Raw genomic sequence first — 17,053 nt, 5'->3', positions numbered from 1 at the left:
GTCACATTAGGAAGTAGCGCACACAAATAGCCCTGAATAAACTCACGCGTTGAATGCAATCAAAACTTTGCAAGTCTAAAAGCTTTTGCACGAAAGTCCCTTAATTCTGTGATGCGAGAATTTCTTATCCGAACCTTCATAACTGATATCTCTAGAGAAGGAAAAGAGATACAACCAACATAATTTTTAAAAATATATATATATTGGTCATTGAACTTGATAATAAAGAAAATCAATATATGTATCAGGCGAACTGACAATCCCTGCAAGAAAACTTGGGTCACTTGAAGAATTCATATTCTACACCACTGATGTCAATTGCTTTTTTGAAATTCAGAGGTGAATGTCATCCTCAAAACACTTCTTGATAAATGTGCTTATTTTCAAAGCTTGGAATTTCCTTAGATGTACATTGAGAACATCTGCAGGCACCAGCCGCAGGATTGGATGAGTTAAAGTACACTGATAGGCTTCAATCTACCAGGAAAGTGGTCACAACCCTCCCCAAAGAGACCATTGAACAGCAGCTCGAAGAGCCTGCAAAAGGAGAAAGGAACCAGCCTGTTCCAATGTAAAGGACCCACCTTCAGACACGTCGATCATTGTACAAGCCAACCTAAAGCATCATATGGCCAAGGTGGAAAGAAGATTTAGGAATGATCATCTCAGTGTGTTGGAGTAATTCTCTCTCGCTCTGAGATGAACCTAGGAGACCCTGTGCCTGAAGGACGTTTACTACATTTCACGCAATTGATCACAAATGCTTGCAACGGTCACATATGTACTAAAACCATCATACAAGACTACATTATAAAGCTCAACAACTTCAAACATGCACAGAATGCATGCACAAGCGTCAGTTTACTTGTCTGTGTACTTTTGAAGAAACAATTTGAAGCTTACCGAGGTTCGCTAGTACACATCATTTTTGTGTTGCAATAGTCTCACCACATGCTGTAAGTCCCCCACAACGATTTGCAACTGTATGCCCTTCTTGGCTGAAGAAATCAACTCATAATTGACCTCAGCTCTTCTGTTGCAGATAGCAGCTCTTGAGTAATGCCCTTCTCATACATGGAATGCCCTGCATCCATTACTAGAGCCAACCAACATCCAAAACAAAAAAGCTCAACCCAAGCAAACAGGGAAATCAACAAGGCACATTTTTTTTTTGAGGAAGTTTGAAAAAATACCAATACACAGCTTTGCTTCCGGCCAGGCCTGGTGAAGGTCAAAAGCATTCTGCACGGAATAGCATGGAACCAGTCAGTAAACAAGATAGTGAATAAAGCTTCTGAACCACCATGAGACTACCTTGACAGGGCAAACGAAATCATAGCGTCCATGAACTATCACGCACGGAATGTGGCGAATATTTGAAACACCCTTCAGAAGCTGACTCTCTTTGAGAAAACCTGCATTAAGCTGAAAGGTAAAAGTCTAAGGTAAATCACCATGCCAGAAATCTGCAAAACAATTGATAATTAGACAGATGGCGAGCAAGCATACAAAATAATGGCATTCTAAACGAGCCTGTGCAACAAGTGGCGTCATCTTTAAGACTGCCATATCATGGGCTGTGCCTGATTTAACACCTGTCAGCTTGAACAAGTAATAGCTGTTAGAAGAGAGCTTTGAAACGATTACAGCCAAAGCTTGTAAGAAAGTTCATGGTCTAACCATGAGTGCTGTCAGTCTTAGTCTCCTCCAGAGCCAAATCAACCGGTTTGCTGCTGTGTTCCTGAAGAAGAAATAGTAGACAACGATTAGAAGCATTACAATTTCACAGAAACTACCAGAGTATGGTAGGATGGCAAAGTGATCAACTAGAAAAAAGTGTCAATATTGCAGGCAGTGAAAGTAACCTGGGCATGAGACACATGCACCGAACAGCTTGTGTGGCCTTCTAACCAGTACACCATAGGATAAGTTCTGTGCTGGCTGCTGCTACTGCAAAGGACTGAAAGGGGGGGGGGGGGGGGGGGGGGGGGGGGGCGAGCTTGTGCTTTCAGTGCCCCCAGACTTCGCTATTGCTGTCCTTCACTATCATCAGCTTTTGGTTTCTTCAAAGTTTTGGCATGTTAATGAAGCAGGGGGCTTGCCTGGTTAAAACGGGCGTCTTGGTTTAATAAGCAAGGGGCCTGCTTAAATTGAGGCATGGAGCTCTCCCGTTCTCACTTTGCTCCTCATCCCGCTCGCCTTCCTCAGCTTGCCCTCCATGCCCAGGAGTGGCCTTGGACCTTGGTGCTACCATTCAGCTCCACTCAATGAAATCTCCGCATCCACACCATTTCAGTTATCTATAAGATCATTGGCACCGGAGGTTCGCAACCTCCTAGAGGCACACCTTTGCGAGGAGGTGAGGTAGATGGTTGATGTTCAGATTTTGGGATGTGGCTGCTATAAGCTCGAGTTTGAATCTCTCAAAATGGTTGGACAGCGCTTTACATGACTCCTAGTGCCCTACACACTGCTCATGCGTACCTTTGATGTCACAAACTGATGACATGGCGGGCTCCCCTGAAATGCGCCGACACCATGTGACTGCCTTTCAGACACTGAAAGAGAAATTGACTACTGGACCACTCTTGGCTTTGCCGGACTTGCAAAAGCCATTGAAGTATATTATAATCCTTGTGGTTGTAGTCTGGGAACGGTCTTAATGCAAGAAGGCCATGTGATTGTGTCACAAACTGCTGACGTGTCAAAGCCCTAGAGAATGGAGCCAACTTACAGAAGCCGGCCGAGGGGCCTAAACCCTAAGAGAACAAGTAATAGAAGAAGAAGTCCTACCAACTTATGGGGACCCCGTCCAATGGGGCCCCAATGACAAAGGATTAAAATAAAGCAGGACCCACACACACACAATAAAGGAAATTGCGTGAAACTGATGACGTGGCAGGTTTTTCTGAAAATTACGTTGATTGATGACGTGGCAGGCTGTACAGATTTCTGCATTTTATGAGAGAGAGCTTTTGGCGGTTATCCATGCTCTTACTCAGTGGCGACATTACCTACTCGGAGCCGATTTTACGGTCTTCATCAGAGTTTACACTACTGCTTCTCACAGAAGCAGCTTTCGGAAAAGCAGACGCGGTGGGCTAACATCTTGTCATAGTTTCACTTCCAGATTGTCCATGTTCAGGGACAAAAGAACTTGGTGGCAGATGCTTTGTCCTGGAAGCCGTTAGTCTTGGCTATTTCCGCGATTCATCATAGAAGCTTGGAGAACATGGGTGATCAGTACGCTGTGCACAGATCTAGATTTTTCTGATGTATTCACTCGAATACAGAATGGGGAGGTCGTAGCGGGATATTCCATACGGGATGGCTACCTGATGAAGAAAACGATGTTGTGCGTTACACAGCCGTTGAAGGTTTTGACTAAGTGCCATTGTCCACCTTTTACGGGTCACCGCGGCATCAACACCACCTTGAAAGGTGTGGAGCGTTATTTCTTTTGGCCGAGACTCAAGAAGGGTGTGAACGACTTTGTTCGCAATTGTTTAGTATGCTAGAAGGTCAAGTTTGACAGGCATAAGGCACAGGGATTACTCCAACCTTTACCCATTCCCACCCGCCCCTGGGAAAGTATTGCAATGGATTTCATTTTTATCTCCCGAAGACACATTGGGCATGATGGCCTTTCAACGGTCATCAACAGATTCAATAAAGAAGACAGTTAGGCCCGATCCTTTGGAAAAACTGTTTGAATATATTGCATGTCTAAGTCCATTGTTTTGGACAAAGATTCCCGATCTACTAGTTGTTTTGAACGGCAATCTGGGAGAACATTGGCACATGGTTGCAGTTCTTGTCCTCGTTCCACCCGCAGACAGATAGGCAATTTGGAAATAGCCAATTCAATGGTTTTGAATTTGTTGAAGTCTTCTTCTTTGGATCAGAAGACTAGATGGGAAAAGTATTTGCCCTTGGTGGAGTTTGCCTACAACGACACACGGGAAAGATGCCATTTGAAGTGTTCGAGGGTGCTAAGAAGCTTCTTAAATTTCTAAGCACCTAAGACAAGATTCTTTTGAAGAAGATTTTTGAAACAAAGTCTAGAAGGCATGGAAGGCAATCTAGCCGTTTAAAGGAGAAGAGGTCATCCTCTAAATTTGACAATGACCAGATCAACAAGAAAACCAAGGAGTTCAAGGAAGGGAGTCGGGCCAGGACACCCATCGAGCCCTTGAGTTGAACAACAGTTTGACGTCGCCTTCTCTGGAGCGTGGTTCTCAGAACATTCCAGGGAGCGAAAGGCGGTATCTTACTTGAAAAGAACAATGAATATGCAAGAGATGTTTATGCCCTAGCATCACTTGAAAATGACTGAGAAAGATACATTGGATGACTATTGCCAGAGATTTTGGGATACTTGTCGAAGATTCTTTTGAAAGACCAGATTGAGCGGTTTTGCTATGATTCGCTAAAGAGATTCAAGAATATGCTTTAAATCAGAAGTTTGACTCCATGGGTGGCTAAGCAACGATTGGAATGCATGCCGACTCATTGACTTATGCGACGGGCAGGAAAGTATAAAAAAGGCAAGAGTCTTCCAGTGAAGAGAATGAATCAAGGGAACTAGATGATAGCTCATCACAGGATTCTAGTGAATCAGAGGGTTCCGACGAACTAAAGAAACCAGATGCAAGTTCATCAAAGGATTCCAGAGATAGAGGAATCAGATGATAGTGCGTCTTAGGGTTTCGATGATTGACTCTGACGTGCCAATGGACAGGGAAGCGAAAGACGCTACCCGCAGGTCCCAAGGCACAAGGAAAGAAAAGAAAAGATAAAGAGAATCAACTGGTAGATCAAAACATTCCCCAGACCCAGGCTAAGATTTTTGAAGCCGACCAGTACACGAGGGACTTGGACACTGCTTTTGCCAAGGTCCGGGAGGCTTTAGAGAAATGTCAAGAAAGACATAAGAAGGCAGCAAATCGACATCGTCGCGATTTGAATGAAAGGAGCAGCTTTTTCCAAAGCTTGGCATGAGGTATTGTCACAAAGTGATGACGTGGTGGACAGCAGAAAATCTAATTTCTGCCAGAAACCCTAATTTTCGAAAATCGCGGAGGCTGAAAAAAATAAAAATAAAAATGATGAGCGACGCAAATTTTGCTTTTTCTCTACAATATGAGAAAGAGAGAGAGAATGCTTTTGCTTTCAAGTTTTGACTCTCTGTGAGAGAGAGAGAGAGAGAGAGAGAGAGAGAGAGAGAGAGAGAGAGAGAGAGAGAGAGAGAGAGAGAGAGAGCAATTGCTTTTGATTTGAAGCTTTTGGGGCTCTGCTTTTTGGGCATCCCTTGTAACCTTTAAATTAGTGGTGAGGGCCTTACTTCTCAGAGCATATGGACGCAGAGTCTGAGAGTGAAACCCTAGCCACTCTCCTCTACTTTGATCTGATTAATATAAAAAGAAATACCGAAAGGGGCGCCAGTCTTTGGGGCCAATATCTCTAGGCACGGAACTCCGTCGGGCCAATGCAAATCTATTGTGATCTGTGAATTGTTTTGAAGTGGTTATTTGGTGCTGTCGCGGTTGATTCTTGACTTGGAGTGTCCAAGTCTGTTACAATGGTATCAAAGCACGGACGATTTCTCTTCTACGGGAAATCCGATCCCCTTTTTTTTTTTCCGCGGCACCTATGGCTTTAGGCAATGATCAGTCGACTCCCTCTGCATCTAGAGATGCGGGCTGGGATCACAACGAAGATTCAGACAGAGAGTATGGCCCGCCTCGGCCTACTCAGGCGGAGCAACGACAGATGGAGCGTCGTCAATTGATTGGCGATGCAACAAAGATGATGCTCAATTTTGCCAAGGACCCGAAGATGGAAAAATATATGAACCAAACCTCTTTGGAAGAGGTATAGATGGAGTGGCAGAGAACCACAACACGGCTCCCGAAAACCGCTCTCAAGAAACCTTCTGCCTCCAAGAAAATATACGGAGAAGGAACTGGAGAACGTGGTTGATGCACGGATTGCTCAACTTTTTGACATGCAAAAGAAAGCCAAAAAGCACGGCAAAAAGCAGAAGAAAAGCATTGACTTTCCAGGTTATTTGGGTCATCAATCGACTTTTGACAAGGCAAAGAAACAGAAGAAGCGTGTTCGATTTGAAGGAATATCCAGTTCTTCTTTTTCTTCTTCTTTTGATAGTTCTTCTAGCTCCTCGGATTCGAGCGAAGAAGACAGAAAAGGTAAAAAGCGAAGCAAGAAACAAAGCTTCGGAAAGGGCAAGAAAAAGGCAAAGAAGGCTACATCTCGCCCAGAGACTAACAGTTCTACTGAGAACTCGTCTACAGACAGCTCAGATTCCGATGACGGAAAGTTTTATGCGAACAAGAATAATTTTTACAAAGCTAACCAGTATGACTTTCTCGATAAAAGCAAGAAAATCCGAGAGTTTAAGGAAGGTGGCCACTCGATCAAGTTTGATACTTTTCAGGATACTCGCATGCTTCGAAGGCTTTGTCTTTTATACAGCAGTTTGACATCGCTTTCGCGGGAGGACGCTATTCAGAGCACTCCAAGATTCGGAGAGGTGCCTCTTACTTTAAGAGGAATGCTCGTACTTGGTGGTCCACACTTCTTTTAAACAAGACTGCGCCAGTTAAATGGCTGAAATTTAAGAAGCTTTTTATTCTTCTTGGTTGATGCAAGAATATGAACGAGATGTACGAGCTGCTTGGAACCATCTTCGGATGACCAAGAAAGATACAATCAATGCTTATTGTGAAAGATTCTGGAGCTCTTTTCTACCCGCCTCTTCATTCACGAAGATCTCGTTCAAAGAACAAATTGAGTGGTTTACCTTGGGTCTACCTACCGATCCGAGATCACTGCTTGGAACAGAAGTCAGCTTCTATTCAGGAGTTGATGAGTCATGCGAAGCGGGGCTTTGCTATTCACTTTGGCAGTCTGACCTACCCCACAAATGAGGCCATGACACAACGAGCCGAACAGACTTCTGGGAATGAAAGTAGAAAGACAAAGAGCAACCCAAAGAAAAAGGATGCACGACCCAAGCTTACTCCTGAGGAGAAAGCTCGCTTCATCAGAGAGGGGAAGTGCTTTGGATGTGGGGAACATGGACATATCTCTACGAAGTGCCCTAAAAAGGCACAGAAAGAACAGAATGATAAAGACGACGACAGGCCTGAGAGTTCGAGAGCAGCTGAGGAATGTGGCAGAAAAGGCAGATAGAAAAGCAGAACTGGTACCACATGGCGTGGGACCTGCACCGAATCTAATGAATGAAAGTACACACTTTACCGCTTTTGGGGCAAAGTGAAGGATCAGGAAGCTCTTTTGAAGGAGCCAAGGCCAACTTCTTTTCACTTGGAATTGGCGGCTCGATTTGGAATTACGCACGACAGACTGACGCCACAAGCGGAGGTAGTTCGACTGGCACCCGGATGGGATGTTGCCATTACACAGAGCATTGGCAAACTTCCTAGTACGTAGGTACTAACAGTCAGTGTCTGCTAAGACGGTTTATGGCTTTTGTCGGTTTTGCAGGCGTAATCGCGGTCGATTACAATGCTTTCAAGAGGGGGATATGTCACAAAGTGATGACATGGTGGACAACAGATTTTCTCTACAATATGAGAAAGAGAGAGAGAATGCTTTTGCTTTCAAGTTTTGACTCTCTGTGAGAGAGAGAGAGAGAGAGAGAGAGAGAGAGAGAGAGCAATTGCTTTTGATTTGAAGCTTTTGTGGCTCTGCTTTTTGGGCATCCCTTGTAACCTTTAAATTAGTGGTGAGGGCCTCACTTCTCAGAGCATCTGGACACAGAGTCTGAGAGTGAAACCCTAGCCACTCTCTTGTACGTTGATCTGATTAATATAAAAAGAAATACCGAAAGGGGCACCAATCTTTGGGGCCAATATCTCTAGGCACGGAACTCCGCCGAGCCAGTGCAAATCTATTGTGATCTGTGAATTGTTTTGAAGTGGTTATTTGGTGTTGTCGCGGTTGATTCTTGACTTGGAGTGTCCAAGTCTGTTACAGGTATTATGGCCCTTTCTAGATAAAAGAAAAGATAAATGATGTCTCCTTTAGACTAAAGCTGCACGTTACTCGGAAGATTCACAATGCTTTTCATGTGAGTCTCTTGAAGCCTTTTAAAGGCGATGTGTCCAATGATGGGGAGCCAGATGAGCAACCCGAAGTGGAGGAAAGCGAGGAGATACTTGTTCTAGAACAGATATTGGCACACAAGGACAGAAAGATTAAAGGTAAAGCGATTAGGCGGTTCTTTGTTAAATTCAATGCATTGGATGCGAAGTGGATAAAGGCAGGGGGCCTAGCAGATACTCCCCAAATTTTGGAACTTCACCTTGAAGCATTCGGTTTAAAATAGTCTACTCCGATAGAACCCCGATTTCAGCATGGGTGAATCTAGTGCAACGGGCTTGCACAACAGGGGAGTCACTCCGCTCCTTTGTCAACGGATTACCCTGATTTTGATATAGAGTCACTGATGTCCCTTTGGGTTCCAGGGATACTGTTGGGCTGACAGTATTTTGTTGTATGACTTTATGAACTGAAATTCCCAAAAATGAAACTGATTGATTTGTACTTGACTTGTTTGAGTGCAGGAATTGAAAGACGAAATGACTGGAGTATTTCGGTCTCATAAATCTCTATAGACATGATTGCAATAAGGATTAATTAATCGGGAATCTGTGAGGTCTCGACTGGATCTAGATGCGATTACTAAATACGTTGCCAATTAATCATGGTCTGAGATTTGGGATGAATTTGAATGTAATTTGTCATGTGATGTCCTGTGATGTCTGGTGATGTGACTGTCGATTTGTACAAGTGCTAGATGTGTTGTGTCTAGTGCGTCGGTACTAACAGTCAGTGTCTACTAAGACAGTTTATGGCCTCTGTCTGCTTTGCAAACGTAATCAAGGGCGATTACAATTCTTTCAAGAGGGGGGTATGTCACAAACTAATGACGTGGCGGGCTCCCCTGAAATGCGCTGACAGGCTGATGTGGCAGCCAGTGGAAAATCCATCGCAAAACGCACTGACATGCTGACGTGGCAGGCTGTACAAACAACTGTACGGACATTCTGTTTTTCACACTGACAGCCATGCGGATTTCTAGAAATTGCGCTGAGATGCTTTTTGGGCCCTATGCTTTAATTTGTGAGAAATTTCTAAAGTTTCCAAAGCTTTTGATTTTTAGATTTTTGGGGCTTTGCTTTTGGGCATCCCTTGTAACAGTAAATAAGTTGGCTGGGCCTCATTACTCAGAGGATCTGGACGCAAAGTCTGAATGTGAGTCCACGCCGACTCCCTTGTTCTTTGCACCAAGATTAATATAAAAAGAAATACCGAAAGGGGTGCCAGTCTTTGGGGCCAATACCTCTGGGCACGGAACTACGTCGGGCCGTGTCGTCTTTGTGAACTTTTTTGAAGTGAATCTCTGTTGTGTCGCGGTAGAATCTTGACTTGGGGTGTCCAAGTTTGTTACATTGATGCTGGCAACAGGTTTTGCTCTAACGTCAAATCAATCTAGCTCACACAATCTGTAACTACAATTGGCACCTTGGCCTCTGATTTATAAGCCCCTGGCCCCAAAGCACTCAATATTTACAGTAAAGCCCAAAGCAAGAAAGAAAACATCTGCAAATTTCAAACTGGCGCCCAAAATCAGCTTCAACGTTAAAATTTCCACGTCAATTAGTGCCTCATTGTCTGCCAAATCAACAGCCATATTGAGCTGTACGGACAACCCACGATTCCTGCCAGAATTCGCGCCCTGCATTTCATGGGCTTGCTCTACTCCAATCGGGCTCTCCTCCAATCGGGTCCTTCTCTGCTCCTCCAATATGGTCATGCCAGGTCATCATTTTGTGACTCTCTCTCTCTCTCTCTCTCTCTCTCTCTCTCTCTCTCTGATTGAGCAGCAGCTAAGTAGATCCGGAAGTTCTCGCTTCAGCCATTACACCACACACGTTGCCCCAAACTACAAATCTCTCTTCTTCTCCAAACGAGGTAATCGAACCCATCCCTACATCCTTGAGCCCATCCCGTTGAGTGCGATCCGCACCATTGCCTCCATTCGTCTTAGCTCCCATTCTCTACGCTACCAGACAGGACGTTGGGGCACTGGCGAGGAGTCTCATCGACTTTGCACCTTATGCCCTCGTCAAGTGCGAGAGTGAGTACCACACACTACTTGAGTACTCAGCTTTTGACCACATTAGGTCCTCTTTTCCCCATATATTCAGCCATGAGCTCTCCCTACATACCTTCCTCTCCCAACCAGGATGTGGACTCTCTATTGCGACGCTCATTTCAACCATTTTTGAGCATCGAGTCACTTATGACCTCCACTCACACCACGTGACATGTTCATTTCATAGGTCATATTTGACCTCCGAGGACGATAATAGAACTCTCTCTCTCTCTCTCTCTCTCTCTCTCTCTCTCTCTCTCTCTTTTCTTGAGCAGCAGCTGAGTAGATGGGCAAAGAGGGGGGGTATACGCGCAGTCGGGCAGGTAGGATTCAGGAGAGGTTTTTCTACGCTTCACCACATTCTGACACTCATAACCATTATTGAGGAGAGCACATCACATGGGAGACGGATCTATTGTAGCTTTGTGGACTTCCGCAAAGCATTTGACACAGTGCCCAGAGCTAGATTGATGCGCAGACTACATGAGATGGGAGTACCCACAAAGCTAATATGGGGGATCATGGCATTAGGATACAATGTGCCATTGGCCAGATACGCACATCTTCACACCAGCTTCGGATTGAGACTAGTAGACACAGCGGAGTACCAGCAGAGGCCAAGACATGTCCCCTATGTCACATGGAGCCTGACACAGAGCTTCACTACACATGCCACTGCCTAGTTTACTATGAGATACGAGGCCGCTTTCACTGCATGCTCAGAGAGGGCTTTGGACCACTCTCTAGAGTCATGGGATGTGAGGACCAAAGATGTCTGGGACTATTTTTGCTCGAGCTGCGTAGACACAGAGAGAGCCTGATGAGAGGAGAGGCTAGCCGGTCTCTGAGACAGATCACAAACGTCTTCAGAGCGGACACTGGGCAACCAGAGGAGCAACTACCACAACAGAGTTTACATTCTCCTCACACTAGAGGCACGTAGCTAGGGAGATCCCAACGCTCACGATCGGAGGACTACACAACATCAATAAAGGTTGCATCAAAGGATTCGGATCAATTTGACCCGACATGCTGTTGCTAAATTGGCTTTATCTTACAGAAAAATAATTCTAAATGAATTATTGGAATTTTAAGTGAGAGGGCTTTTCTCACTGGAGACATCCGAGTACAGAGTATCCCTAGTGCGTCATTCAAAGTAATGACGAGAGCACTGAGAACGGGAATATCTGTAAGGCCACCAGGAACGGGTACTTCTGATGCGTCACATCGGATGGGTGACACGGAGCATCGGAAAGAAGTATCCGACCATCCGGGAACGGACATCTCTGATGCGTCCTAGGATGGGTGACATAGAGCATCGTGAAGGAGATTGTACCATAAGTTCGGTAGGAAAGGACTAGGTGATGGGTATTCCTGATGCGTCACAAGGTGGGTGACGGGTGCATCGGAAAGGGAATATCCATAGTCGGGAGGAAATTCCGAACTGTGTTAGAATTGTGCACAAGGAAAAACCAAGCACTTGAATGAAGATGGGTTCACAGGAAACTTTGAGGAAAAAACAGATGCTTTCTGAGAAAGCGGATTGCTTTTCGGGAAAGCAAATGCTTTCCCGCGAGGAAGTTTATGTTTGCATTGCAATTGTGCGTGTGATTGCATCCAGGGACACCAACACGCTGCTAGATTGCACCTGTATGAGTAGACCGACACCAGATTGGCCCCTAACTTAGGCGCCCCTTGCGGTATTTCTTTATTGTTTAAAAGAGGGAATAAACGATGTGGTTCCTTACAAGCTGCCCCGCACAAGCTTGGCTGAATTTCAACTGTTCCGGCCCGATTTCGGCAACATAACTGTACTAGGAACCTTCACAGTCAATATTCCCACGCATTGAATGACTTTCCCGATGCATACGGGCACTTTGCAAAACCTGGCGAGAAACTGCAGCACGCTGACTTCTCTGTTTTCAGGCTAGAAAATGCGTCAGATCACCTGTACAGCGGTCCCCTCGCGTCCCCGAACCTCCTGGGGGTATTAGGGACCGCGTTTAGGGCCAAAACCCTAAACCTACAAAAATACACAGCAGGCTGTAATTTACTGTTTCGGGCTCCATTTCGCGTGCCGATCGCATCCGTAGCAAGCCCTCGAGCTCCCGCACCTGTAGGGATACTTGCCCTTTGAATCGAACGAGATTTCTGGCGTGAAACCTCTCCGAATTCACCTGTACCTGCAGGGGGATTAGCCGTTAGCTAATCCAGTACCTGTGCAAGAGGCTCTTGCCTCGGCAATCGCGCATGAACCCACACAACTGCACATTGGTCAATTGAAAAGCCCACTAGAGGGGCATAACATACTGCCATATGGGAGAGAGAGGGCAGTGCGTAGCGTGCAGGGCATCACTCCGATCACCGCACTGTACATAGGAGGGAAAGCAAGCACTCCATAGCTCTTAATCTGTGAGACAGGAAACTTGAAAATGAGCTCACGGCTGAAAATCACGTTTTTGCCTTCTCTATAAGTAGTAAACTGGCCTCAGAGTGCCAAGTGTCACTCATTTGTGCATTTTCCTGCTTTAGACCCTCGGGTCTAAAAATATCTCACCTGCAGCCTCTGTTGACTTGGCCACAGAGTAACAAAATGATCCCCATGTCAAACTGCACGTAATGACGCGAAGACATTTTCAGGTCCCAAAATAGCAGTTCCCTAAATTTTAGGAGATGCTGCCATTGCATCTTTCTAGGTTATCTGACCCCCTTTGTACACTGCAACCACACCCATAACTAAAATGTAGCCTCTGTAGCAAAGGATTCCACTTTGGCTAGTCAATGACCCCAGTTTGGCTAACCATAGTCCTTGTCCAACCTTAGTGCTCTCTTGCTCTCAGGCCTGGACTCCCTCTGGACAGTTCCACACTAGGTATGCAATGCAGGGCAATTAGATTTCCCGAGGGGTGTTTCCAAAAAGTGAGAAAATAAATAATAAGAAAGAAATCAACAAAAAGGATAGATAGTAGTCACACGCTGGTGACATACCCCCCTCTTGAAATCTCAAACGTCCTCGTTTGCATCTATGTCGTACATGCTCACAGTCAACACTGATGTATTCAACACCTGTCGACACATGTACGACACATACATGCTCATTGTCAACCCTAGTGTATTCAACACCTCGTCGACACATGTATTGCCTGCGTGTGAACCCTATCCCAATGACATAGTGGTAGCTTCGCACTCTGCCACTGCTTTGAGTCACTAACTTTCCAATGACAAAATGGTAGCCACACATTTTGCCATTGTCTAATAGTACACGTTGGATCCCGTAACACTTTCAAGCATACCCAAACTGACAGTTTAAGAATGCAGTTACACATGTACCCTTTAATAGAAGCAATTATTGTATCCTTGACAAACTAACAAGAAATACTCACTTCTATAGCACTAACCATACTTTTGGACATTCCATAAGAGCTATTGCCAAACCGACAATCTGTACAGCTCTAACATTCATGTAACAGGTATTTCATTTGAGCTCACTTTAAAATACCATGTACACAGTGTGACATAAAAACGCGTTTCATAGGTATGAAACCTCGAAACCCCGAAACGGATGAAACGTTTCGGCGAAACTCACGAAACGGGAAACTGTCCGAAAAAAAAAAGTCAATTTTTTGAAAAAATTTAGCGATTTTTTAAAAATTTCAGTAGTTTAAAAAGATTTTTTTGTACTCTCTTTGCACTATTGCCTCTCTCTAATGCACATTGTACATACATATACATACGTACATATATGTATATATGTACACACGTATATGTATGTATGTATGTCTATTATACACGTGTGCTTATACATATGCATATGTATGTGTATAAACACTAATAAGAGTACATAATAAAACCAATTTACTAGTTCGTATGTACACACACACACATGAATCTTTAATCTATCCATCCATCCATACATAGATACATACATACATCCATACGTGCATACATGCATATATAAATAAATATATATTTTTATATCTTTATTTAAATGTATTTCTATGAAACCTGTTTCATAATTTTTGTGCCCTGAAACGAAACTTTTCAAAACCTCAAAACCCCGAAATGGGCGAAACCACGAAATGTTTCATGTCACACTGCATGTACATCATTTGTTCCAGAAGCCATTGTCACACTGACAATCCATGTAGCTTTGAAACTCAAGGGGTCAAGGTAGGTTGCAAATCGAAGGCTTCAAGGTAAAGTGATAACACAGTTGGTGACTCTGCAAGTTCACCTTCTTCCATCCACTTAGCATCCATTGGTGGATAGTTTCTGAACTTTACCAAGTAACGCCTAGCAACCTTGCCTTTCACTTTTCTTTCTTTGTGTGCCAAAATCTGTTCCGGGACCAAGATCTTGTCAAGTTCCTCCACTTCCGGCTGATCTTCAGCTGGCATATCTTCTGGCACATCACCCACATAGGGTCTGAGAAGACTCACATGAAACGCATTGTGAATCTTCCAACTGTCAGGCAATTGCAGCCTATATGCAACATCACTGATTATGTCGCACACTTGAAAAGGCCCATAGTAACGCATGTTGAGCTTTGGAAACAATCTTTCCTTGCCCTTCATCTTCTTTAACCTTGCCTTTTCAAAGCGTAAAAGCACCCAATCACCAAGTGAATATACCACTTCACGACGGTGATAATCAGTTGCTTTCTTTTGCTTTCCCTGAGTCTTTTCTAAGGCCACTTTGACCTTCTTGTACATTTCATCCATGTCCTGAACATATTTATCTGCTTCAAATATCTTGTACTTTGTATGCAGTATGGGAGGAACTTTCTTTCCACCTTCAACTATCTCAAAAGGTGCCTTGCCAGTTGATGAATGCACTGTATTATTGTATGCATACTCCACCAATGGCAAATACTGCTCCCACTTTCCTTTATGCTCTGACACATAGCACTTCAGCAGATCTAGGACAGTAGAATTTGCCTCTTCTGACTGCCCGTTTGTTTGAGGATGAAATAACGAAGAGAATTTGAGCGTTGTGCCCATATTCTCAAACAAGCCTCTCCAGAACAAACTTGTCATGCGTGGATCACGGTCGCTAACAATCGACTGTGGCATGCCATGATACTTGAAAATATTGCTCATAAAGAAGCGTGCCATCTGATCTGGCTTTATCTTCTTCCTGACAGGAATAAAATGAGCCTGTTTGCTGAATCTGCAAATAATGTTCCAAATACCATCGTTTCCTCTCTGCGTTCTCAGAAGATCAAGGATAAAATCCATAGCAATATTTTCCCATGGTTTATCTGGAATAGGTAGTGGTTGCAATAACCCTGGTGCCTTTTGCCAATCAAACTTGACCTTCTAGCATGTTAGGCATTCTCGCACAAAGGCATCCACATCTCTTCTCAATGTAGGCCAGTAGAAGAATGTCTCAACCGCTTTAACTGTAGCATCGATACCACGATGCCTTGCATACGGTGGGACATGACTCTCTTCCATAACTTTGCGTCGCAATGGCTTTGTGACACACAATCTGCCATGCATCATCATGAACCCGTCTTTAAGAAGATAGTGTTCATGACGTTGTCCATCCATTAGTTGCTCGAAGACCCTTGCAAAATCTTCATCATTTGGATACTGTTCTCTCATATCATCAAGTTCATGATGATAAGGAATTGACACAGCTGAAATTTGTGGCTTCCTTGACAAGGCATCAGCCACAAAGTTCTTCTTGCCTTCCACATGCACAATCTGAAAATGGAACATGGACAAGATATTTGCCCATCGCATATGCTTCTCAGATAACTTTGTCTGTGTCAAGAAGTATCGCAAGGTCTGATGGTCCGTTTGGACAACGAAATCTGCACCTAGCAGGTAGTGTTTCCAACTTAAGAGCGCATGAATCACAGCCAGTAACTCTTTCTCATAGACCTGCATGGTCATCTCTGGCCCTTGCAAAATTTTGCTCTCATAGGCTACTACCCTGCCATCTTGCATTAGCACTGCACCAATGCTACTACCACAGGCGTCACACTGGACCACAAATGACTTCCTAAGATCAGGCAACACAATGACTGGATCTGAAGTCATCTTTTCCTTTAAGAGATTAAAAGCTGAAATCTCTTTCTGTGTCCATCTAAAGGTGACTGCCTTCTTTTGAAGAGCATGTAAAGGTGAAGCAATCTCAGCGAAATTTCGGATAAACCTTCTATAATAGGAGCATAGTCCCAAGAAACTTCGGACATCGTGCACCGTCTTCAAATCTGGCCATGACTCGATCGCTTCAACTTTTGCAGGATCCATTCTGACACCATCCTTTGAGACAATGTGTCCCAGAAAGTGGATCTCTTCCGGAAAAAATTCACTTTTCTTTGCATTGATGAGCAACCTGTGACTGCGTAGCTCTTTGAACACAATAGCCAAGTGATGCCTATGCTCCTCTTCATTCTTTGAGTAGACTATCATGTCATCAAAGAATGTACCAACAAACTGCTGGTGTGGACAGAAAATTCTGTCCATCATCCTATTGAACGTAGCAGGAGCATTTGTGAGACCAAAGGGCATCACTAGAAATTCGTAAAGGCCAAACGTTGTTCTAAAAGCAGTCTTGTGCACATCCTCTGATCTAATGCGGATCTGATGGTACCCACTCTTTAGATCTATCCTACTAAACATAGCTGCTCCTTCTAATTTGTCCAGAATGTCATCAATTTTAGGTATAGGGAACCTATTCTTGATGGTATTTACTTGTTCAGTGCACGGTAGTCGATGCACATACGCCATGAGCCATCCTTTTTCTGCACCAACAACACTGGAGAACAGAATGGAGATGAACTGGGCTGAATCAGCCCCTTTTCTAACAGCTCCTGTACTTGACTCATTATCTCTT

General features: G+C 44.2%; 1 protein-coding gene across 7 annotated transcripts in view; it reads right to left on the bottom strand.

Moving 5' to 3' along the window:
• Positions 1-264: 264 nt before the first annotated feature.
• LOC147443407 (uncharacterized) overlaps positions 265-17,053 on the bottom strand; it is a 96,204-nt gene continuing 79,415 nt past the window's right edge. For 5 of the 7 annotated variants that reach the window (XM_086529279.1, XM_086529281.1, XM_086529282.1 and 2 more), the window contains 6 exons: positions 1,681-1,741; positions 1,510-1,595; positions 1,315-1,425; positions 1,194-1,242; positions 904-1,096; positions 265-616 (listed from right to left, as the gene is read on the bottom strand). In XM_086529279.1, the coding sequence (XP_086385405.1) occupies positions 1,008-1,096; positions 1,194-1,242; positions 1,315-1,425; positions 1,510-1,595; positions 1,681-1,741 (396 nt within the window). In that variant the 3' untranslated portion in view covers positions 265-616; positions 904-1,007. Of the gene's footprint in view, positions 722-903; positions 1,097-1,193; positions 1,243-1,314; positions 1,426-1,509; positions 1,596-1,680; positions 1,742-17,053 lie in introns of all 7 variants that reach the window. The other 2 variants (XM_086529277.1, XM_086529278.1) reach the window with 2 other exon arrangements.

Source organism: Adiantum capillus-veneris, chromosome 14, assembly GCF_014529385.1.
Source record: "Adiantum capillus-veneris isolate H3 chromosome 14, ASM1452938v2, whole genome shotgun sequence".
NCBI lineage: Eukaryota > Viridiplantae > Streptophyta > Polypodiopsida > Polypodiales > Pteridaceae > Adiantum > Adiantum capillus-veneris.
Note: the sequence above shows the minus strand (reverse complement) of the source record. Positions and strands in the feature narration are given on the sequence as shown.